The sequence below is a fragment of the Meleagris gallopavo genome, chromosome 11, assembly GCF_000146605.3.
Source record: "Meleagris gallopavo isolate NT-WF06-2002-E0010 breed Aviagen turkey brand Nicholas breeding stock chromosome 11, Turkey_5.1, whole genome shotgun sequence".
Classification (NCBI taxonomy): domain Eukaryota; kingdom Metazoa; phylum Chordata; class Aves; order Galliformes; family Phasianidae; genus Meleagris; species Meleagris gallopavo.
Genome location: NC_015021.2, coordinates 8,976,160 through 8,998,961, shown reverse-complemented (window position 1 = coordinate 8,998,961; position 22,802 = coordinate 8,976,160). Strand labels below are relative to the sequence as shown.

The window sequence follows — 22,802 nt, the reverse complement described above, 5'->3', positions numbered from 1 at the left end:
TGCATGTACTGAGGGCGCAGCAGTGTGGAGGAAGACTCGCTTTATTGGGGTGCCCCTCCCTGTGCTCAATAAAGGCTGTTATGCCCTATGGCTCTTTCTCTGATGTTTCCTTCTGAGGACCTCCCCAGCTCCTCCTCAGTCCACAGCACCAGCGGGTTGGGTTGTGAATATGAGATGGTGAATGTTGACACTCTAGGTTTTTTACTTTGCTGACATCTCCTAAGTGAATCTGCATGCCACCAAAAATGACACCAAAGCATTTATGTGTCAGCGTACATCTGCTGGTCAGGACTTATTTAGTGGGTTAACACCAGCTTTCCATTCCTTGGGTTTACAAGACTGACCACACATGCAGAATGCAGTGAGAACAATTCCTCTACAAAGATGTGTGTCACCTAACTCAGATTTTGGGGGCACTGGAATGTAATGCAGATGCCATGTCTGTCGCCTGATGATGAGGAGTCTGGTCAGCACCTTTGGGTTCAGGCTCACCTTAATACACCAGACTGGTGTATTGTTCCCGGGAGAAGAAAAGCTTCTTGGTGTTGTTTTTATCATTTTCCATCACATTTGCAGAGCCACGTTCCAGACTGTTAGGAATATGAGCATGAGTGAAAAGGCCTGATTTTATTACTGAAGTGATCAAGTACTATTTAAATCGAGACTGGTACTCTAGATGACTGGGCCCAGAGGGGGTCACCAGTGCACAGAGCAGGGGTTCTGCAGAGGGATGTTCCAAGCCCTGCTGCATCTGTCTCAGCTTGCCGGCCTGCACTGGCACAGCTGCTCAGACTGCGTCCAGTGCTGTGCTACTACCAGGGCCCAGCAGCTGCTGTGCCAATGGCCCAGAGCCACCATCTTGTGCTGAGGACCCAACGCCGCCATCTTGTGCCTAGCACCCAGAGCCGCCATCTTGTGCCTGGAGACCTGGCCTCAGGGCAGACTCCATCCTGACACAGGGCTGGAGCCACAGCTTCAACAGAAGCAGTGGTGGAGCATTTCCACTCATGCTTCTGCAGTTCTATGGCTGTGTGTGTGGGGCACATAGCCCTTCCAGGCTCCACCACTGTACAGTGGACACAACGCAAGTCCCCACGGGACGCTGCCATCAAGGACAGCTTGTGGCAGCGCAGGGTCCTGCAGGGAGAACCAGGTGCAGGCAACCACATGCACTGCTGCACTGTGCTCTGCTCTTGAGCAGGTAGACAGGCCTCACCTCGTATTGGCAGACCTAATTTCTGTGTGATTAAATGCTTACTGATCCCCTCACAATGCCTTCTCCTGCAGTCTTTCACATGGTGTACAAGGGTTCCACGTGGGTCCCACTGGGCCACAGTGGTTTTGGCATACACAAAAATGCAATAAAAACCTTCTCCAGAGAGCCAGCCAGCTGAGGGCGGATGAACAGTTGCATTAGTGTGTAATTATTGTGCAGTCCTGGCTTCCCTTCTTTTGGCAGTGCAGCATTAATTACAACTGATCTGTAAAACATTGCACATGGATTTTATTTACTGCCTTATTAATGGCATCTGTTATTCCAGCAAATCTCAGCAGTTTGCTCTTGTTCAAGGAAATGACAAAAACCCACTGCACAGAGGGCTGATGCTAACTTACATGCTTTGGCTAGGAAGGAGCTATAGGATGTGGCCAAAACACCACATTTTCACTCGTCTGTGTGCTCTCAATGCGTTGCCCCAGCATCTCAGCCCATAGCAACATGAAGGAGTGAACACAGCTTCGGCCAGCAGATCTGAGGGCTGTGCCTGTGATGGATAACTGGCAGTATCAACCTTCCCAGCCTGCCCACGGCATGACCCAAGAGGCTGCCGGCACTGGGCTGCGGAGCGCCCCCAGACTGCAGGAGAAGCGTGACTCAGGCAGACTCAGGGCTCGCCTTTGTGCTGCAGCTTTCAGCAGAGCACAGGGACTGCTGCTGCAGCCTGATTTGCTGGGAGGCTGCCAGCCGCCCTGTCTTCTCCTCCTCTCTGCAGGCAGCTTGCAGGCAGCTCTGCCCTGTTCTCCACTCACCGCTGCGTCTCGAGCGACGAGATGACCTGCCACAGGGACGTGGCAGGCTGACATCCCCATGGCAGGCATGGAGTGGAGAAGCTGGTGATGCAGGTGGAAGATGCTGTGGGGAAGGTACGGCTTGCGTCTGTGGGGAGCAGGGAGGGGGGCTGGCATGGTCTGCAGGCAGCTTGCAGCGCCTGCATTGCATCCCTGTTCCTGCAAGGTGCTGTGACTATCCTGCTTGGGTGAGGGGTGACCCCAGGGTGAGGGGCTGCGTGCTTCCTGCAGTGTGCAGCCGAGCTGCGGGCAGGCAACCTGCACTCTGCCGTTGTCCCCAGGCCCTGAAGGACACTTTTCTGAGTGCTGCCCTGCGGGTTCCTGGCTGCTCCTCACCTGCAGCAGAGCTGAGTCTGAGGGAAGGGGACCTGAGTGCAGTGCAGCCATTATTCTGCTCCACTGCTCCTTCCTGACACCAGGAAGTCCTCCCAGCCCTTATCGTTCTGGCTGTGATGCAGGGTTCGGCTGGCAGCCAAAATCCTTGTTAAGCTCAGACCTGCTGACCCACTGCTTTGCCACCGCCTTAAAGGAGTGCTGTGCTCACTGTCTAACCGCAGCCCTTTCTGCCCCAGCACTGCCTTCAGCTCACGTGCGTCCTTTTCCTTTGCTGCATTCAGGATGGAGATGTGCAGCACCTCCCCCCTTAGGAACAGGAGAGAGGAGCAGCCATGGCGGTGCGTGGCCGGCACACCAACGTGCTCCCCTCCCAGCTGAACAAAGTGTGCCCTGAGACAGGGGACGACCCCGCCACGCACCCCAGGGAGATGAGCGACTTCGAGGTGGTCCCCAACCTCCAGCAGAGCAGCAGCAGCGTTGGCAAGAGCCAGCGGAAGGCACATTTCTCCTCTGGCAGCAATGAGAAGGCAAGTTGGAGGTCTGGAGCTGGAATAGGTGGGAGCTGGCCATACATGGTGGGAGAATAGTTGTCCTGGGACACATCGGTGAGGAATCTCAGGCTGGGGGGAGCACTAATAAGGCCCCTAAGTATGCTCAAAGCACCAGCGTCTGGCTCCTGGTGCAAGTTCTGACCCTTTGCAGAAACAATGACCCCTCACTGCTCTTCCTCCTCCCTCAGGAAAATCTCATCTCATGGATTCCTGAAAACATCCGTAAGAAAGAGTGCACGTACTTCGTGGAAAGCTCCCAGACCTCAGACTCTGGGTAAGTCAGACTGTCTGGGGACAAAGCTACCTCACCTTTCTGTTAGGGGAACTGGTACCAAGGGAATTCACGGAGTCCTTTTTGCCTGTGTTCCTTCACCCTGCTCTGTGGCACTGCATGGTCGATAGCCAGCTTCCCAGGCAGTTATCCTTCTGATGCTTGCCATGCAGTCACTTCCATTCATACTTTATCCAGTGCAACCTTCCATTTTCTGTCATAAGCCGTCATAGATGGAAATACCAATGTTTGCTATGTTTTCTGCTAGAAAAAGCCCTTGTTTCTTCATAAGTTCTGAGCTGGAAGTCAGGTTGGGTGGGAGGTGCTGGTGCCTGTGGTGTTTTAATGATGATGCCAGCACCTCCCAGCTAGGCTGAGGCAGGTGAACCACCGGGGCTTTGCCCTTTGGGGTTGGCTCATTTTGCACAGAGCTGGTGGTGTACATTGCAGGAGGGTGGTGTGCGAGTGTGGCTACCTCAGGGAACAGCACCTGGAAGATGCTGCCAAACCTCCCCTCTTCCTGGGGAAGGAGTGGGATGCCAGCAGGCACATCCAGGAAATGCCAACAGATGCCTTTGGTGACATCCATTTCACGGGCCTGGGACAGAAGACAGGAAAGGTGATTTGTTTCTCCCCTCTGTGGTACAATGGGAGTCAGTGTTCAGATCTTGCCCGGGAAGTGAAGTGCAAGTATTTCCCTCCTGATGAGAGGAGGTTAGGAAAGCATGGAAATGCTCCAAAGACAGCACTGATTCATGCACAGAAATGTGGATAGGACAACATCCCTCCTCTCTCTGAGTGCTGTACCCGGTCCCTTTCTGAAATAGTAAGACTGGTCTCCATGCTGTGAGGCCCATGCTCCAAGGCATGACTGTTCCCTGTTCAGATACTTAGGTAATCATGGGGATGCAAGCTTCTAGGGATGTGGTATGGAACAGGGTCATGCACTAAGAGCTAGGGCAGAAGCAAGAGACCTGTGCCAGGAAATGGTATGGGAGGCTCCCAGTTCTTTGCTGGGACAGGAGAAAGTCTGGTGGAGTTGCTCCGCTGCTCAGCCCAGTTCTTTCTACCCAAAATACATGTGCTCCCTTTTTACAGTATGTGCGTGTCTCCTCTGACACTCCTCCGCGGGTCATCTATCACCTCATGACACAGCACTGGGGTCTTGATGCACCCAACCTGCTCATCTCGGTCACTGGTGGAGCCAAAAACTTTGTCATGAAGCCAAGACTAAAGAACATCTTCCGGCAAGGGCTAGTCAAAGTGGCCCAGACCACTGGTAAGTCATGCTGCACTGCTCAGAAAGCCTCTCCAGTGCTGGCAGGGCTTCGTGCAAATGGCAGAGAAAATATCTTCTGGGGGATGGAGCATCTTCAAGGACTGGGTGCTCCTGCAGCCATACAGTGGGATGTTAAGAGATTGCTGTGAGCAGGGTCTCTCCATTCCCAAGCCTCTCTCTGACCTTTAGGGGCCTGGATCATCACGGGAGGGTCCCACGCTGGTGTAATGAAACAGGTGGGAGAGGCAGTACGAGACTTTGTCCTGAGCTGCAGCTACAAGGAAGGCGACATTATCACCATTGGCATTGCCACCTGGGGGACTGTGTACAACCGGGAGAGCCTCATCTGCCCCATGGTGAGCCAGGCCAGAAGGGGTGATGGTTCCAGGCTGATGCTTTCTGAAGCCCCTTATGCCCTACCCAGTACCTTGCATAGGTGTTGTGCTTCTCTTGGGAGCAGAGTAGGAAGGCGAGTGGAGCAGAGACAGGAGTGTGGGGCAAGGCTGATATGAAAACTGCAGGGATGGCTGTTCTGCCCCTGCATGCCGTCTTGCTCCCATTCCACATGCTGGTTGATTTGAGCATCTGCTGCTCCCCTTAGCCCCATCAGGCTTTGCCCAGGGTCTCTCCTTCTGTACCTTACAGGGGGGCTTTCCAGCTGAGTACGTACTGGATGAGGAGAACCAGGGCAGCCTCTCGTGCCTGGACAGCAACCACTCCCACTTCATCCTTGTGGACAATGGGACCCATGGGAGGTATGGAGTAGAAATCCCCTTGAGGACCCGGCTGGAGAAGTTCATTTCCAAACAGACCAAGGTGAAAGGAGGTAACAGCAACATATAGCCAGGCCAGAGGCAGGGGAGGGGACAAGGAATAATGGGCCATCTCAGCTGCTCAGGGGGCTCCCTGCAGGAAGGTGACCTGGGCTCTGCTTCCCTACAGGTGTTGCCATCAAAATCCCCATCGTTTGTGTGGTGCTGGAAGGAGGCCCTGGGACACTCGATGTAAGGAACTGCTCCTGGCTCCTCACAGCAGAGCCAAGAGGGGTAGTGGTGGGATGGGCTTGGATTGGGAAAGTCAGAGGACAGAGGGCAGCAGGTCTGCTCCTTGCCTAGGGATCACAGAATCATTAGGGTCAGAAAAGGCCGCTAAGATCAAGTCCAACCCTGATGCATCCCCACCGTGCCCACTAAACCATGCTACTCAGTGCCATATCTCCACAGTTCTTGAACACCTCCAGGGACAGTGACTCCACCATCCTGAGATTTCCTGATGGTGGTGGAAAATGGGAAATGCAGCTGGATAGGAGTATTGTGGTGTTGCAACAATCTCAACAGGGCTGCTGGCTGCTTGGTGATATACTAGGACCAGCTTCCTTGTTTTGTTGCAGACTATCTACAATGCCATCACCAATGGGACCCCCTGTGTGATTGTGGAAGGGTCTGGGCGTGTGGCTGATGTCATTGCACAGGTGGCTGGCCTGCCTGTGTCCAAGATAACCATCAACTTGATCCGCCAGAAGCTGAGTGTGCTTTTCCATGATACCTATGAGCAATTCACCGAGGCCCGGGTGGTGGAGTGGACCAAGAAGGTGAGCCCCTTGCAGGCAGACCTCTCCCTGAGCATGAGGTTTCTGGGGACAGCAAGGCTCCCACTGGGAGCATTTGTTCTGGTAGACCCCAAGAACAGTGTGGCACCAGCCCCAGCTGGGCTGGGAGACAGCATGGTGAGCTGCAGATGACCCAAGGAGAGCCAGGAGCTGCCCCACACAGGAGGAGATGCTGCTGCTGATTGCCTGCCCATGGCTTTCCTTGTAGATCCAAGACATAGTGCGGAGCCGGCAACTTCTGACCATTTTCAGAGAGGGCAAATATGGTCAGCAGGATGTGGATGTGGCCATCCTCCAGGCACTGTTCAAAGGTGTGGAGCTGGGGGCTGCCTGGGGGCATGAAGGAGATGGAGTGGCAGTCACAAGCTTGGCTTTGGAGTCACCAAGGGGCTCCCTAAATGCTGAGCTGACCGGGAGGAGATATTTCTCCCAAAGGACCAGGCCTCCAGGGGGGGCTTCCAGAGGGTAAACAATCCTCTGCTCTAACGTATGTACTTGGCATGCAGCATCCCGAAACCAGGACCACTTTGGTCGTGAGAACTGGGACCACCAGCTGAAGTTAGCCGTGGCCTGGAACAGGGTGGACATTGCTCGGAGTGAGATCTTCACAGACGACTATGAGTGGAAGGTAAGGCAGTACCTGTGCTGCTTGTCTGCTGCATGGCTGTGTGGGAGATACCAGGCTGGGGGCTGAGGCAAAGCTAAGGGACTTTCTCCCATTCCTGACCACAAACAACCAAAGTAGAACTGGGCTCAATTTCCTTCACTGCTTGTAACAATCCTACATAATTTTTCACAAAGGTGGTTGATATTTCATTCAAAACTGGTGTCTTCAAAAGACGATGTACCAACCCAGAGACTCTTGATACCTAGACACCTCTTGGTTGCCCTGCCCTATGGTCTGTGCCAATGCCATCGTGCCATCAAGTGGCTAAAACCATCCCCCATCTGAGCAGAATGCGAGGTGGGGCCATGGAACCCCTCACCTCTGCCTCTGGTCTGCCAGCCCACAGATCTCCACTCCGTGATGGCAGCTGCCCTAATCTCCAACAAGCCGGAGTTTGTGAAGCTATTTGTGGAACAGGGAGTGCGTCTCAAGGAGTTTGTCACTTGGGACACCCTGATTTACCTCTATGACAACATGGCCCCATCCTGCCTGTTCCACAGCAAGCTGCAGAAGATCCTCCTGGAGGAGAAGGAGCACACAGCCAGCTCCAAAATGCCACGAATCCAACTCCATCATGTCTCCCAGGTGCTGCGGGAGCTTCTGGGCCGCTCCACACAACCTCTCTACCCCAAGCCCAAGCACACGGAGCGGCCCCGGCTCTCCATCCCTGTCCCACATATCAAGTTGAATGTACGCATCTTCAGGTTACGTGGTGGCAGGGTTGTGTTCGGGAGGGGGGCACTGGCTGAAGAAACAGCTCTGGAGGTTCCAGTTAGCTCAGTGTCCTTTTGCCCACTCAAAAATCTTACTTAAAGTCCCTTAAAGCTCTTCTCAAGTCATCTGCCTCACTTTTAAGATGCAGCTCGCACTCTCCTACCTGTGCAGCACTGGGTGGTTGTGTGTCTGGTGAGCAGGATCCAGTAGGGTGCATGGGGCAGGCTTCGCACAGCCCCTATAATTATAGTCTTAGAAGGGGAGAGGCTTTTTCAGGATGAGCCCAGCCTTGGCCATTCCTCTCTGCAGCAAAGGCCCTTCCATGCTGGTGGAAGAAGGCACCCAGGGCTCAGGGAGGATTTGTGTTAAGGGGCTGTCTCCTCTAGGCAGTCTCTTGGCAGGCAAACTGGTCTGACTGTTGCATACCTCTCAGGTTCAGGGGTCAAGCCTCCGGTCCCTCTACAAACGCACCTCTGGCCGAGTCACCTTCACCATTGACCCAGTCCGTGACCTGCTCATCTGGGCCGTGGTCCAGAGCCGCAAAGAACTGGCAGAAATCATCTGGGCCCAGGTATTGCAGCCCAAACCCATCAGTCCCAGCTGTAAGGCTCAGCTGAAACCAAACCTCCAAAGCCCAAGAGGCTAGACTGCATGTGGAATCACAAACATCCCATCACCCATGGCTCCCTATTACAAGAGCAGGGCTGTCCCTGTACTCCCAATGGCACTGGGTTACCTTCTGCCCTGCACCCAGAGGGGAGGACAGCATGGCCCTTGCCAAAGCAAGTGGTCCTTCCTGAGCAGCCAGCTTGGGACATGCTCCTTCCCTCCCATGGAAACATCGATGGATGTGTCAGAACTGCCAGGGATTTGTGGGATGAGGCTCAGCATCCACACTCTCTCTGACCTCTTTTGCCCCAGAGCCAGGACTGCATGGCGGCTGCTCTGGCCTGCAGCAAGATCCTGAAGGAGCTGGCCAAGGAGGAGGAAGACACGGACACCACTGACGAAATGCTGGCCCTGGCTGAGCAATATGAGCACAAGGCAATTGGTGAGTAGGAGAGACACCAGCAACCCAGAACACTCTCATGTCCTGTCATGCTGGATGTGTCTAAAGGGTGGTGGGTACGATGGATGGTATAGAGCCATGGTGATGCTCACCTCATGCTGCAAAGCTCTTCTTGGTGCTCCTTTTGCTGAGCAATGGGCTGGCACAGAGCTCAGCCGTATCTCTCTGCTCTCCAGGTGTGTTCACAGAGTGCTATCGCAAAGACGAAGAGAGAGCCCAGAAGCTCCTTGTCCGTGTCTCTGAGGCCTGGGGGAAGACAACTTGTCTGCAGCTAGCACTGGAGGCCAAGAACATGAATTTTGTGTCCCATGGGGGTGTGCAGGTGGGTTCCCAAGGGTGGTGAAATCACTGGGGAAATCACTCATCCCTGATACCCCTGTGGAAGAAGCTCAGGCTCCATTCCCGATGAGCTGGACTTGCGAATCAGCCAGGATGCAGAAGAGGCTCCTCTAGCAGTGCTCCCCTCCCTCCTCACAGGCCTTCCTAACCAAAGTCTGGTGGGGGAAGATGTGTGTGGACAACGGGCTTTGGCGGGTGATCATGTGCATGCTCTTCTTCCCATTCCTCTACACCAGCTTCATCACATTCAGGTACTTCTTGCAGCTGGGGCACATGCCATATGGAGGCATGTTCTGCTTCAGCTCCCTCCTCCAGCTGACTCATAAACCTCAGGCAGCTGAGCCATGCCTCCATCCTCACTGCCCTCAGGGAGAAGAAGATGCAGCCCATGGGCTGCCTGACACGTTTCCGAGCCTTCTTCACAGCACCTGTCGTCATCTTCCACATGAACATCCTCTCTTACTTCACCTTCCTCTTGCTCTTCGCCTACGTCCTGATGGTCGACTTCCAGCCGTCACCGTCCTGGTGGGAGTACCTCATCTACTTCTGGCTCTTCTCCCTGGTGTGCGAAGAGATCCGCCAGGTATGGGGCAGACAGAGCAGGGCTTGGGAGGAGCTGGGAGGGGCCAGGCTGCCAGGGACCCCTCTGGTGCTCCTGGAAGGTCTTGTGCTCCTTCCATGCCCTGGCAGAAAACCCTGTAGGCAGAGGTCCCCTTCAGGTAAGCAGAAGAGTCCAGTGATGGCCAGCAGGTCTCTTCCCCTCTATAAGGCACATGAGTACCCTATAGTGCTTTAACTGGTATTCCATCCCGCTTCTTTTTCCAATAGCTCTTGCATGATCCAGATGGGCTCGGAGTCCTGAAGATGGCTTCCCTGTATTTCAAGGACTTCTGGAACAAGTTGGATGTCGGTGCCATCGTGGTGTTCATCATAGGGCTGACCTGCAGGTGAGTCGCAGTGCTCAGGGCTGAGCTGCAGGCTGCAGTGGGCCCTACACTACTTCCATAACTGTACATCTTTTTAACTCCAATTCCTTCTTCAAAGGACTGAAGATTGTCATAGCCATGTGATTAATCCTGACCTATTTACCGCTGTTTCCTGCCGCTTTTAGGGGATGTGTTTTTCATGCTGCAGCTCTCACTCAGCACTCTGGGGAAGGTCACAGATGTGCAGAAATGCATCACTGTAAAATCAGAAAAAGAACCACGCTGTTGGCACTGAGATATTCCTTTCCTCTGTTCTGTGCCCAGGCTGATTCCATCAACGCTATACCCTGGGCGCATCATACTGTCACTGGCATTTATCATTTTCTGCCTGCGCCTGATGCACATTTTCACCGTCAGCAAGACACTGGGGCCCAAGATCATCATTGTAAAGCGCATGGTGAGGGCTGCCCTGCCCTGCCCTGCCCGCAGGGGATGTGCCACCCATCTCATCCTACCCCGGAGGGCACTGTGCTCCAGGACACAATTTGTCTTTACTGTATCTTTGCAGATGAAGGATGTCTTCTTCTTCCTCTTCCTGCTGGCAGTGTGGGTGGTGTCCTTCGGGGTTGCCAAGCAGGCCATCCTGATTCACAACGAGGAACGCGTGGAATGGCTTTTCCGTGGTGTGGTCTACCACTCCTACTTGACCATCTTTGGGCAGATCCCCTCCTACATCGATGGTAAGGGATGCTGGCCTGTGACTGCGTGGCATAAGCCCGGTGACTCTGTTACAGAGCCACGGGGTGCCACGCTCGTGCAGCCACACAGTTCCTGCACAGGACTTCTCTCCACGCCATAGGGTAAGGCCAGGAGGGAGCAAAGATGAAGTGTAGGGCATGTTCAGAGTGTTGCTACCACTCCAAAGCCAGGGACTGAATCTGCCTAACCACTCAGGACAACCAGTCAAGATGTACAAAGGCACAGGAGCAGGGTACCAGCTGCCAGGAGCTGATCCAGCTCCATGTCACAGCTGTAAATTGCCAGGAGTAAGCAGAGTGCTGAGGACAGAGAGGATGATATGGAGTGGGCTTGGAAACCCTCAGCACACACCGGCTGCTCCAACCCCTGCCATGTTCTTAGTCACCTTGATATCCAAGAGCACAGCATGCTGCTTGAGACACCAAAGGGCTGGCTGCAGTGGAGCAGTGCCGTGCTCTCTTGCAGGGGTGAACTTCAACATTGATCAGTGCAGCCCCAATGGGACTGACCCCTACAAGCCCAAGTGCCCAGAGACCAACGAAGACAACAAGGAGCCCATCTTCCCTGAGTGGCTGACGGTCATCTTGCTGTGCCTGTACCTGCTCTTCACCAACATCCTCCTCCTGAACCTCCTCATCGCCATGTTCAAGTGAGTCTGACCTGGAGCCCCGGTCCTGACTGTGAATCACGCTGGCTTTACTCGCAGGCTTGGCCCTGGGCAGGGCAGCAGGCAGACGAGGGGTGCCTCCTTACTCCCCTGCACAGCTGACGCCTGGGCTCTGTCCCCAGCTACACGTTTCAGCAGGTCCAGCAGCACACGGACCAGATCTGGAAGTTCCAGCGGCACGACCTCATTGAGGAGTACCACGGCCGCCCACCTGCACCTCCACCCTTCATCCTCCTCAGCCACCTGCAGCTCCTGGTGCGGCGGGGGCTGCTCCGCAGGCCAGCCACGCGCCACAGGCAGCTCAGTGAGGAGCAGCCCATCCCCTTCCTCGGCTCTCTCCCAGGGAGATGAGGTGTCTGGGGAACTGACAGCCCTGCCGTCCCCTTTCTCCTGCAGAAGAGAAGCTGGAGAAGAACGAAGAAGCTGCCCTCCTCTCCTGGGAGATGTACCTGAAGGAGAACTACCTGCAGCACCAACAGTGTCAGGAGAAGCAGAACACAGAGCAGAAGATCCGAGACATTGCACAGAGGTACCGACGCTCCTCAGACAGGGACGGCCTTCCTGTTCTGGGCAGGAAGGATTTGGGATTGGAGCTGTTGCTGCCCTCCTTGTTATGCATACAGGGATGCTCGTGGGAATCTGTCTTTTGGAGGTGTAGGCACCCACACAGCATGGGCTGCTGAGCACCTGCAGTGGCTCCTAAGGAGGTTTTTCTCTGCACCATCCTTCCAGAGTCGATGTGCTGGCAGATTTGCTGGACATGGATCGGGTGAAGAGGACAAGTCTGGTGGAGAAGAGATTGGGTGCCCTGGAAGATCAGGTAAGGCAAAAACTGAGCAACTGCTTTGGGAGCGTGGGTTTTTCCAAGTTCATGGGTCAACTGAACCACAAGAGCAAATCTTTCTGAATCAGCTCTCTTTAAAACATTAGAGTTTCCTTGAGAAAACAATAGCCTCAAAGAGAAAAAGGCACGTGGGAAATGGAACGTTGTGGGATGAGCCTCTGTACTGTTCATCCAGCTCTTCTCGAGGGCCTGAGAGGGCCCCCCAGACCCTCACCTGTCCCACGCAGGTCCATCAGAGTGCCAAAGCCCTGAGGTGGATCATGCAGGCACTGCAGAGCAGTGGCTTCAGCTCAGAAGAGGATATGCCGCCCTTGGGTAAGCACAGCCCCAGCAGCACAGCCCAAAGGGATGCCAGGAGCAGAGACACAGCATTAGAGCTAGGCAGTCCCACGGGCCTTGTCATCAGACCCACTGAGGCTCAGCACCTGCCCTGTGAGGCCTTGGTGTCTCTGCCTTGCAGTCTCCAGCAGGACCTCAGAGAAGGAGTTGGACCTGGAGGAGAAGCCTGGAGAGAAGCAGCCCACACACCATGTGCTGGCCCGAAACCTCCTCTACCCAGGGTCCCACACCATGCGCTTCCCCGTGCCAGATGAGAAGGTGCCCTGGGAGGTAGGAGCTCAGGCGGTGGGCCTGGAGGAGGATGGGGGCTGGAAGATGATGGGAAGTGGGAAAGGGAACAGAGCCATTATTGCGGCGAGAGGGAAAAGTATCATACTTGGGAACTGCTGTTCTCTCCAGCCCTGGGATGAGTGGCTTCTTGAAGACACTGCCAGTGCTCAGTGCTCTGGAGCTGGGTCTCCAATGCACAGAGGGTCCAGGCATGGCCAGAGACATTTCCCTGGGAAAACACTGTGGCTGTGCTCAGTGAAACAAGACTGGGTTTCATGTGAGGATGTCTGGAGGTGTTCTGAATGGACAGGCACATCTGGGCTGCCAGTGAGGCTGACACAACCATATGCCCTGCAGGTGGATTTCCAGCTCTACGACCCTCCTGCCTATTCAGCCGACCACAGGGACACAGCTGTGCAAGACCCCTTCAGCCCGTGAGTATCTCCTGGGGGGGTCCCTCCCCATCCAGCTTTCTACCTCTGCCCCATCCTCACACATGGCACAGACTGTCCTCACTGCCGGGCTGCCTCCTGTGCCCAGCTCCTTGGAGTCTCTCCTGAAAATCAACTACAACGCCATGGATGGGCTGATCGACAGGCAGAGCTTCCACGGCCTCTACGCTGTGCAGGACGGACTGCCACTGTGAGTGCTCCCACCATGGGGAGGTGGGCGAGGGGGTGTGGGGCTGTGTCTGGGTCATTGATGAAGGTGCTGAAGAGCACCAGTCCCAACTTGTGCCCATGGCAGGGGGTTGGAACTGGATGATCTTTAAGGTCCCTTCCCACCCAACCTATTCTGTGATTCTATGAATTAGGGAGGGTGGTCCAGGGCTTTGGACAGCCTCCAGCCTGCTCACTCTCTCCCACCAGGAATCCCATGGGCAGGACGGGGCTGCGTGGTCGTGGGAGGCTGCACTGCTTTGGGCCCAACCATGCTCTGCATCCAGTTGTGACCCGGTGAGCATGTAGGGATGCTGGGGACAGAATGGAGAAGGGGGCATGAAGCCATTTCAGATCGAGGAGAAGGAGCTGAGCATGGTTTGCAGCATAATATGGGCCTCTCTCACAGCTGGAGAAGGAACCTGGATGGGTCCATTATCAGGAAGAGCCTGAAGAAGATGCTGGAGGTCCTCGTGGCCCAGTATCCCCTGTCAGACGTCTGGGCACTGCCTGGGGTAAGAGACACAGCAGAGCAGCTCCAGCCACATTCTCAAACCCATTGGCAGAGAGCTCCAGAAGCAGCAGTGGGTGATTGAGCACCGCTGAGGGCTTTTGGCAGCAGGAGGAGGGAGAGAGGCCCCGCTGCTGCCAGCTCCCCTCCACCTGAGTCTGGGGCAGCCATGGAATGAGCCATGCTGGTGGCAGCTGAGCTGTGAGACCTGTTTGGGTGCAGGGCTCACTGGAGCCGGGTGAGACGCTGCCGCTAAAGCTCAAGTGGATCCTGCGTCGGGAGTTCTGGCCTCAGTTCCAAAACCTGCTGAAACAAGGCACCGAGGTATGGGCACACAGAGCTCTTGGTGCTCTCAGAGTGGTGCTTATGGCTCTGCTAATGCAGCAGTACTTCCCTGTGCACAGATACACAAGGGGTACCTCGACGACCCCCGCAACACAGATAACGCCTGGGTTGAGACTGTTGCCATCAGCGTGCACTTTGACAATCAGAATGATGTGGAGATGAAGCGGCTGAATTCGGTAAGAGCCTCTTGCCTCTGCAGCTCCCTGCACTGGCTCTTGGCAGACGTGGGGCAGGTAAGCTCCCCGAGCAAGGCTCCTCTGAGCAGACTGCCAGGCAGTCATCATCCCTGGAGGTGTTCCAGAACCTTGCAGATGAGGGACGTGGTCAGTGGGCATGGTGGGGTGGGCTGGGGTTGGACATGGGGATCTTAGCGGCCTTTTCTAACCGTAGTGATTCTATGAATTCCTTTGGCTCCAGCCCCAGATCTCACTGTCATCAGGAGTAAGCTTCTCCAGCTGTGTGCAGGGGAGGGGGAACACACCCTGCCCATGGGATGGCACCACAGCAGGAGCCCCAGAACCTCAGGGTGGGAGGCTGGCAGTGCTGCTGAGTGCAGCTGGCCTTTCCACAGCACACACGTGATGATCCCCTTCCAGTTCCTCCAGGGCTGCGACCCAGAGCTGTGCATCCGCTGGCAGGTGCTGGACAGGAGGATCCCACTGCACGCCAATCACAAGCAACTCCTGCAGAAAGTCTCCACGCTGTTTGGTGCCTACTACTGAGTTCTCAGGCACAGCCAAAGCTGCTGCAGCCCTGGGCCAGGATCTGGCCACGTGAGGCCATGGGCTGCCATTGGAGGCCAGGCAGCTACCACAGCCACCAGCTCACCCTTAGCCACCCACTATCTGCGTGGGCACTGTGTGTGGGCATGCAGGGCATCCATCAGGCGGTTCTGCTCCCCAGTCTCTGAGCCCCAGGAACCTCAGCACAGCTCCTGGAAGGTTGCTCAGGGTCTCTTGCAAGAAGCTGCCCTGCAAGTTGCTGTGACATCTGTCCTCATATCTTCAGCTGCCTCAGACCCAGTGATGTATTGAGCTGTGATCCAACACTTCTGAAGGTGAGAGCAGCTCTTGGCTCACACACCTATGGCTTTATACCTCCGCACAAGTCCACCCTCTCAAGTTTTTTGTGATCCTATATGTGTATGCTGAGCACTGCATCGTAGCTGATATCCTTTCCTCTGCTAAATGGCATCTGCCTGCCCCACCCCCTTGTGCACATGGACAGAAAATGGCATCTTGCTAGAACACACGGGGGTCTGTCCTCTGCAAACACTGGGGCAAGTGGGGACATGAGCAAGGGCACACGTGCATCCATCTCACACATCTCTGCTCACCTTTTCTGCTGCCTGCCATAGACACAGTGAGGCACAGTGGAGATGCTTCCCAGGGCCTCTCAGTAGCTCAGAACAGCCCCATGGAGGTGGATTATGCCTAGGACTGCTTAGGGAGGAATTTCAGCTCCCCACACTCACCCCTCGGAGACACAGACACAGATACAGCCAGGGCTGTTCTCTCCCACTGGTGACCACTGCAGCACAACTGTGGCTTCACCAGTGAGGCACTGGGCTGGGAGAAGGGGGCCAGCTGGTAACGTAGTCAACGCTGCTCAATAAACAGTGTATTGAACAACTCAAGGCTGGCAGCATGTCACTGCTGTTTAAGCACAGCACCCCAATCTTATAGCACAAATCCAACCCACATGCAGATTCACCCACGTTAGGAGCTTTGGGCTTCCTGGTTCCTCCCCGCTCCCATCGCCCCTTACAGAGATACTCAGCAGCTCCTCACCAAGCTCCAGCTCTGAGTCATGCTGCTGTGCCACTCTTTGACCTTAAAAAGCCACCTCCAAATCACTGCTTGGCAAACTCCTTGGAAACGTGACTTGTACCAGCTCATGGACCAGATGGGAAAAGCAAAAGAACTCCAGGTTTTGTTATTTAAACCAGTGATGACTAAGCCAGCCGGGTGTGTGGGGAATCTGACTCACTGCATTTTTAACACTTGGGGTTGATGAGATGGGAATTCATTGCTGCTGCTCCCCAGCAGCTAATCATCACATCCCATTTTGAAGCTGGCTCTGGGATGGAGCAGAAGCTCCCAGGCTGTGCTCAACACTCCATCCTACAGCACCCTGTGTGTGTCCTGGAGGACCCTGACCTGAGCTCCATGCAAGGCATCACTGGCCCCACAGGAGGAGGATATGGTCCTGGGTGCCAATTTCTCAGTTGAGCCCTGCATATAGGAAAAGCCCTTGGGGTTTGCACTGCACTGAGAGCTGAGCTTTTAGAGGCTGATGCGGTCTGGGACCCAGGGAACCCCTCTCAGGTACCTCCTCCTCCCCTAGCTCATCCTGATCTGCAGAAGTTCCCTCCTCCAGGCTTGACCCCTTCTGCCCCTGCCATCCTGCAGCTCCAGGCTCTGCAGTCAGAGCCCCCCCAGCCCCTTTGCAGGAGGTCACACTGCTCCTGGAGGGTCCAGGTTTCAGAGTTATGAGCTGGAATGCTCAGGATGCTCTGGGTTTCAGGGCATCAGCATAGGGGGAGGAGGTCCTATCCTCATGCATTCCTTGAAGCCCATGCTGGTCCAGCAGAGCCCAGGGGTGACCAAGGAGCCCTGGGGGGGGGGGGGCATGGACCAAAGGAAGAGCCCCCGGTGCAAGCAAAGCAGCTCCAGTAGCCACAGCTTGTGGGGGGTGTAGCAGTTTATTTGAGCTCTGGTTAAGCAAAAGATGCCCCCAGATAAAGGCAAGGAAAAGCATCCCCAACCATGTGCAAAGGAGTGCACAACCAGCATCAGACTGGACAGTAGATGCTAGTGATGTGCCAACATACATCTCCAAATCCTCTGAACAAGTGCCAATGTCAGGGTGGCCTGCCCTGCCACCTGCACCATGCTGGCAGTGACACAACACCTGCCTGCCAGCTGCAGCACATATCCATGGCTTTGCACGATGCACACACATTGCTCAGCCTGCAGACACAGCCTGCAGCCAGACACAGAGTGTGGGGCAGCATCAGGCCCATGGGCCCTGGCACACCGTGGCCCCAAGCACTGGGCAACCAGAGTCAGCCTGAAGCCAGCATTTCCCCAACTTCTCATACATCATTTCCTCCCAACACCATGCACCCGATCCAGCGGCACGTTCTCTGCTCAGGCTTCTTCTCCCCTAGCTTTGCACGAGCTCCAGCCACCATAGCAGAGCTCTGGGACCCTTGGCTGGAGATGGCTGACCTGGGAGCTCCCGTCCTTCTGTCCTGTGGCACACACAGCCCCACGGATACTGCAGCTGTGCCCAGGCTCTCAGTGTGCCTCGGTCCGTCCTCACCTCAGTGGCCAGCCCACTCGCATCCTGGCAAGGAAGCTGAGTGTGCCTCAGGCACCTCAGGTGGTTTTCAGCTTGAGCACCTTGGAAAGGGGCTCCTTGGCACTGGAGTAGAGGAGATAGGAGCCCTCTGTGGTGTTAAATGCCTCCCAATCTCTGCAGCCAACAGTGGGAAGGCGGTGAGCTGCCACGAAGCCTTCATAGCCTTGCCACCTGTGTGGGAAGGATAGTCAGCTGGGGGCCTTGCACCTTCTTTCATCATCCCACGGTGGTTTGGGGGTGGGAGACGCCCTTTGTGCCTGGAAGCCTGGCAGAAGTGGGGAGCAGAAGCAGCAGGATCCCCCTGTGCCCATTCTGTGCCCTCTCCGGACCATCCCCTTGCTGTACCCATGTCCCACTACTCCCCCCAGGCACATCCCAACTCCTGGGCTGTGCCAGGTTTGGCAGAGAGCTCGCCCTGCCCCAGCCATGCAGCAGTACCTGTAGATAATGCTGTTAATGGAGAAGGTGAAGCCATCAAAGGAGTTTGCTACCACCAGAAAGTAGTCATCTCCCACTGAGAAGAACTCCCAGTCCAGGGCACTAGGGGATGAAGCAGGCAGAGGTGGGTGAGATGTGCTCAGCCCACACTGAGCTCTTGCACCTGGCCATCCCATCCCCATCTCGTGCTTTTCCAGCTCCACTGGGATCTGCTGCCCAGGACCTGTCTCCCATTGCCCTCCTCCACGTCCCTCTGCACAGGAGGTGAGCATGAACCCTCCAGGAGACCCCTGTGTATTATGGGGTGTTCAGGGGAAGGCCATGGACTGAGCAACACCCCAGCTCCTTGCACAGGTACCTGTAGGTGAGGAGGTCCTGGAATTTGACAAACATCTGGGCAGTGATGTTCAGCTCATAGATGGAGGAATTGATGGCATAGAAGTTAGAGGGCGCTGGGATCCTGCTGTCGTAGCTATGGCTGTTAGCTACAGCCAGGAAGACTCTGTCCCCAATGTGGAAGACCTCCCAGTCAGCAGCCCCAAAAGTCTGTGGAGAAAGAAGCCACCTGAGAAGCTGTCATGGAATGGGCTAGCATATGTGATGCAAGTGCTGGGAAGCAGTGGGACCTGCTGGAGGGGCAGTGGGGAGATGACCTGCTCTTAAACCCCGCCCTCCCCAAGGAAAAAAGACTCAGAGAATTCAGAGAATCATTAAGGTTGGAAAAGACCTGTAAGATCACCTGTAAGATCTCAGTGCCAACCCACTCCACCACGCACACTGCCCGTGTCCCTTAGTGCCACATCTCCATGACTCTGGAACACCTCTATGGGCGGTGACCCCACCACTTTCCAGGGCAGCTGTGCCAGTGCCTCACTGCTCTTTCTGAGAAGTTTTCCCTCATATCTAAACTCCCTTGGTCAGTCCATTGCTGCCTTTCCAGAAGTCTAAGAGGATCAGCCTCTGAAATGATTCCCTGGCTTGTCCCAGCCCAGAGGAAGAATGGAGAAGCAGCATTTGGCGGGTGGATGACCTTACCAGGATAGACTGGAAGAGCTGGAAAGAGCCACTGAGCCAGATGTAGATGTGAGAATAGATGTTTGTGGATGTGCCATTAAACGTGTTGGCCACGGCCAGGAAGGAATAAGGCCCAATAGCAAAAAATTCCCAGTCATAGGCTCCAGAGGTTGGGATTGTCTGGTTGGTTTCAAAGAGCCCCGTGGCGGGGTTCCACCTGTATATCACGCTGTCTATGTTGTGGTTATTCCCTGAAGGAGACAGAGATGTGCAATGAAGAACATCTGGTTTGCAAGAGAAACGAGACCCTGCAAGGAGTCTGACTACACAGTATTTCAGCTCTGGAGGGAGCGAGGGTGGTCCTTAGCCCTGCTTGATGTGCCTGTCCCCCAGAGGGCCCTTCTCTGGTGCGGTGGATCTGATGTCCAGCAACAGACTGGTTTAGGGCCCAGACTGGGCTTGGACTGGCTCTGAGAACAAGGGTTGGGTACCTTCTCTGTGGTTGACTACTGCAAGGAAAGCCTCTCCCTCAATGACAAACGCCTCCCAGTCCCTTGCGCTGTGCGTGGTGATCCTCTGATAGGTGACGAACTTCTCCTTCCTGTGGCTCCACTTGTATATTACAGAGAACTCCTGCCCCCTGTCATTCTGCTCAAAATTAGCCACTGCTAGGAAGATCTGAAAAAGAACAAGGCAGGACACTTCAGTTTTCTCCATTTCAGATGTGGCCCTGAGCAGCCCGCAGGCAGCACAAAGCACCCCAGGGACACAGTGGGGTCTGCAGAGACCCATGGAGATGGGGCAAGGATGAGGTTTTGCTCTCATTGGCCTCCACAGTTGCCCAAGGTTGGGCTGAGGACCAGCACTTTCATGGCAGGTGTGGCAGCAGCAGCCCACCCAAGTGTTCCAGGCAGGGTGACCACGGTGTCTTGGAGCTCAGTGGGGACAAGGATGTGTGGCTGAGTGTGTCACCATGCTGGTGACACTGGCTGGAGGGGGCAGGGGAGGTGGGCATGTGAGGGCCTGAGCCACAAAGTTTCCCATGGGGTAAAGTTGATCAAATTATGAAAATAAGAATCACAGCTATAATAACCAGGGTCATGATAATGGTGCCCTGAAAGAAAACATTTTCCAGGCCAAAAAAACTCCACTGCTTTTGGCATGTTGGGCTGCTTCTTCCATGTAAAGCCCAAAAACACACTCAGAATAAGAAGGGATTTGGTTTTCTTCTTTGGAAACAAATGCAGACCCAATCCCTGACCCTGAGCATGGCCCCAGGATCCCTCCAGGTGGCTATGCTCCCTATGGGGGCTGCCAGCTCCCCCCCATTTCCTTTCCTCATGCCCTCACCCAGCGCCACTGCAGGTTTCCCAGCCCTTGGAAGCAGACAGTGCCCTGGAGGAAGCTGGGTGAGGAGAAGCTAATGTTGGGCACCTGATATTTGGTCCAGCCCTGAAATAACCTTTCCAAGCAGCCTCACCTTTTTGCCTATGGTGAAATACTTCCAGGACTGAGCTTGGTAGGTGGGGATGTTCTGGTAGAGTACAAACTTCCCATCGGTCCACTTATAGATGGCTGATCCGGGGGGGCTGTGCCGGTTGGCAGTGGCTGCAAACAGTCCAACCCTCGGGATGGTGAAGACCTCAACACCCATTGTCTCAGAGTTGGTCACCAGGTCCTGGTATTCTTCCACGTAGTCCAGCCGCTGCTTGACTGGAAGACCACAAAAAGGGGTCAGGTTCAAACTCAAAAGCCCTGCAGTTGGATTTAAGCGATCCCTGTGGGTCCCTTCTAATTCAGGATAATCTATGAATGACTGGAACCCTTTTTGCAGGGCCTGGTTGCCCCGTGACTTTGTGCAGCAAGGCCACCACAGCTGGAAGGACATGGACTCACTGTTATTGCACACACTGTCGTCTCCGGTTGTGATGAGCACAGAATCACAGAAAGGCTTGGGTTGAAAGGGACCTCAAAGACCACACAGTTCCAATCCTGCTGCAGCACCCCCAGCATGTGTGGCACAGCTCTCGGTGAGCCTGGCTGTCCTGCCCCAAGGTGCTGGCAGGGTGAATCCCAGGCCCTGGAGGAACTCCCCCTGCCCCACAGAGCTGGGTGCTCACAGCATGAGGCTGATCATTACCTTCCAGCACGGAGATCCAGGCACTGCCATCACAGAGGTACAGCCCTCTCCGGGAGGCGTTGAACCAGAACTGTGCCTTCTCCTGCTTGGTGCAGGGTGGACGGGACCCCAGGGTCACCTTCATGTTGGTTCCTGGGCACAGATGGAACAAGGTGGGCACCCTTAAGATGGAGGAAGAACTGGGCATGCCACTCTGATTCTGATGGGCATCAGGGAGCAGGGGGACGGCATCCCGGCACAAAGCCAGAAACCTCGCTGCTCACACCCCCAGGAATCAGCAGTGTGAGCCCATCACTGCCAGGTTACCCAGGGACATCAAACCCCATCTCACCCGCTGGACCCAGTCCCATTCTCTCTGCAGCTGTGCCCACCACCTGCCCCGGTTCCCCCACCCTTCCTTGTCTTCCTAAGCTCAGAGCAGCCCACAGCTTCCTACTGACCATGCGGGTACTTCAGCACCTCGTTGCTCACTGCCTTCACCGGGACATCCTGGAGAACTGCAGGGATGGAGAGCGCTGTGGCTTGATGGTTCAGGGCTGTGCAGATGCGAGGGGTGGCATCGGCTCCTGGCAGCAGGACGAGCTGCCGCAGCAAGCCCTGCAGAACAGGATGGGCAGCATATCCAGTGGGACTGAGGGATGGGAGCTGCGGGAATACATCATCTGAGCTTCCCACCAGAGGCCCATTCGCTTCCTTCTCCACTGGGCTGCATTTTTCAGTTGTGTGTTAGGTACCAAAACCTCTGCCCTCGGGCAATGTAACAGCTGGCAAGGTAGTAGCATTGGCAAGGGCTGTGTGAGCCGCAGGTGACTTTCCCTGCCACCATGTTTCCCAATCACCGGTTAGGACTGGACATAACCCTTCTATCAGTAAGAACGTGCCATCAGCTGGCTCTGTGCTTCCGAGTGCCACCAGCCTAACAGAGGCGTCCCCACAGCCACGTGTGGGGTCCCTGCCCGGGGACCTCCATCCCACAGCCATCCCGATGCCCACCAGGACCCTACCGTGAAGAAGCCTTTCCTCCTCCTCCTGTTGCCCAGGTAGAAGCTGGCTCTCTTCACTGACAGAGAAGCGGGAAACGGCGTCTCGACCACCCTGCGATGGGCAGAGGGCAGCGTCACAGCAGGGTCAGAGGAGAGCCCCGTCTGCTGCATTCCCACAGCCCGACCTACACGTCCTTGGGGAGGCCGCAGTCCACCGACAGCGAGAAGGACTGTCCGGAGACGGCCAGCACCAGCGTGTGCCAGCGGCTGTCGGCCAGCGAGACATTGCGGAAGGTGACGCGGTTCTGCCAGCCGCCGGCGCGCTCCGGGCTCCAGAAGAGGAAGTGCAGCTTGCTGGGCGAGTAGCGCAGCCCCACCAGCACGCCGGGGCTCTCCTCTGCCATCAGCGTGAAGATGTACTCGTTCCTCTGCGGGAGGACACGGCACTGAGGCCGACACGCTCCACGCCCGGCCTCGTGCCCGACGCGGGGCCAGGCCCGCCGGCAGCGCTCACCTTGGTGGGGACGGCGAGCACCCGCAGGGTGACGATGATGGAGGACTCCTCGGGGAAACGGTCGCAGTGCAGGAAGAGGCGCGAGGCGGGGAAGGCCAGGGCGCGGGGCCTCGAGGCGCGGAGCT

General features: G+C 55.7%; 2 protein-coding genes across 3 annotated transcripts in view; one reads left to right on the top strand and one right to left on the bottom strand.

The window, feature by feature from the left end:
* The first annotated feature begins 1,544 nt into the window (after positions 1-1,544).
* On the top strand, positions 1,545-16,238 carry TRPM2 (transient receptor potential cation channel subfamily M member 2). Of its 2 annotated transcripts, XM_010716498.3 has the most exons (33): positions 1,545-2,142; positions 2,685-2,930; positions 3,143-3,228; positions 3,676-3,844; positions 4,324-4,504; positions 4,694-4,860; positions 5,150-5,330; positions 5,447-5,508; positions 5,895-6,095; positions 6,322-6,424; positions 6,620-6,741; positions 7,120-7,470; positions 7,928-8,065; positions 8,416-8,545; positions 8,740-8,885; positions 9,041-9,153; positions 9,272-9,485; positions 9,731-9,849; positions 10,153-10,285; positions 10,397-10,568; positions 11,053-11,236; positions 11,377-11,558; positions 11,651-11,783; positions 11,987-12,074; positions 12,326-12,413; positions 12,559-12,707; positions 13,065-13,141; positions 13,248-13,349; positions 13,577-13,663; positions 13,776-13,881; positions 14,100-14,201; positions 14,282-14,398; positions 14,819-16,238. In XM_010716498.3, exons 2-33 carry the CDS (start codon positions 2,736-2,738, stop codon positions 14,942-14,944), a joined length of 4,524 nt encoding a protein of 1,507 aa, XP_010714800.1. In that variant the 5' UTR covers positions 1,545-2,142; positions 2,685-2,735; the 3' UTR covers positions 14,945-16,238. The 2 variants fall into 2 exon arrangements, with proteins under 2 accessions (XP_010714800.1, XP_019474534.1); XM_019618989.2 differs by lacking the exons at positions 1,545-2,142; positions 2,685-2,930; positions 3,676-3,844 and having other exon boundaries at positions 3,142-3,228; positions 14,819-16,222.
* A 654-nt stretch (positions 16,239-16,892) lies between these two features.
* The window catches only part of TSPEAR (thrombospondin type laminin G domain and EAR repeats), a 7,518-nt gene continuing 1,608 nt past the window's right edge, over positions 16,893-22,802 (bottom strand). The window contains exons 2-12 of the mRNA XM_010716686.3: positions 22,678-22,800; positions 22,353-22,591; positions 22,185-22,275; positions 21,621-21,777; positions 21,181-21,312; positions 20,521-20,753; positions 19,532-19,718; positions 19,062-19,291; positions 18,385-18,572; positions 18,027-18,128; positions 16,893-17,759 (exon numbers count right to left, since the gene is read on the bottom strand). Of these exons, the coding sequence (XP_010714988.1) occupies positions 17,606-17,759; positions 18,027-18,128; positions 18,385-18,572; positions 19,062-19,291; positions 19,532-19,718; positions 20,521-20,753; positions 21,181-21,312; positions 21,621-21,777; positions 22,185-22,275; positions 22,353-22,591; positions 22,678-22,800 (1,836 nt within the window). The 3' untranslated portion in view covers positions 16,893-17,605. The remainder of the gene's footprint in view (positions 17,760-18,026; positions 18,129-18,384; positions 18,573-19,061; positions 19,292-19,531; positions 19,719-20,520; positions 20,754-21,180; positions 21,313-21,620; positions 21,778-22,184; positions 22,276-22,352; positions 22,592-22,677; positions 22,801-22,802) is intronic.

Excerpts from the sequence above, each read along its gene's own strand:
- TRPM2 (XM_010716498.3), top strand. The coding sequence starts at position 2,736 with ATGGCGGTGCGTGGCCGGCACACCAACGTGCTCCCCTCCCAGCTGAAC. Across the intron at positions 4,861-5,149 it reads AGAGCCTCATCTGCCCCATG|GGGGGCTTTCCAGCTGAGTA; the intron begins GTGAGCCAGGCC and ends TGTACCTTACAG. Across the intron at positions 12,414-12,558 it reads AGAGGATATGCCGCCCTTGG|TCTCCAGCAGGACCTCAGAG; the intron begins GTAAGCACAGCC and ends TCTGCCTTGCAG.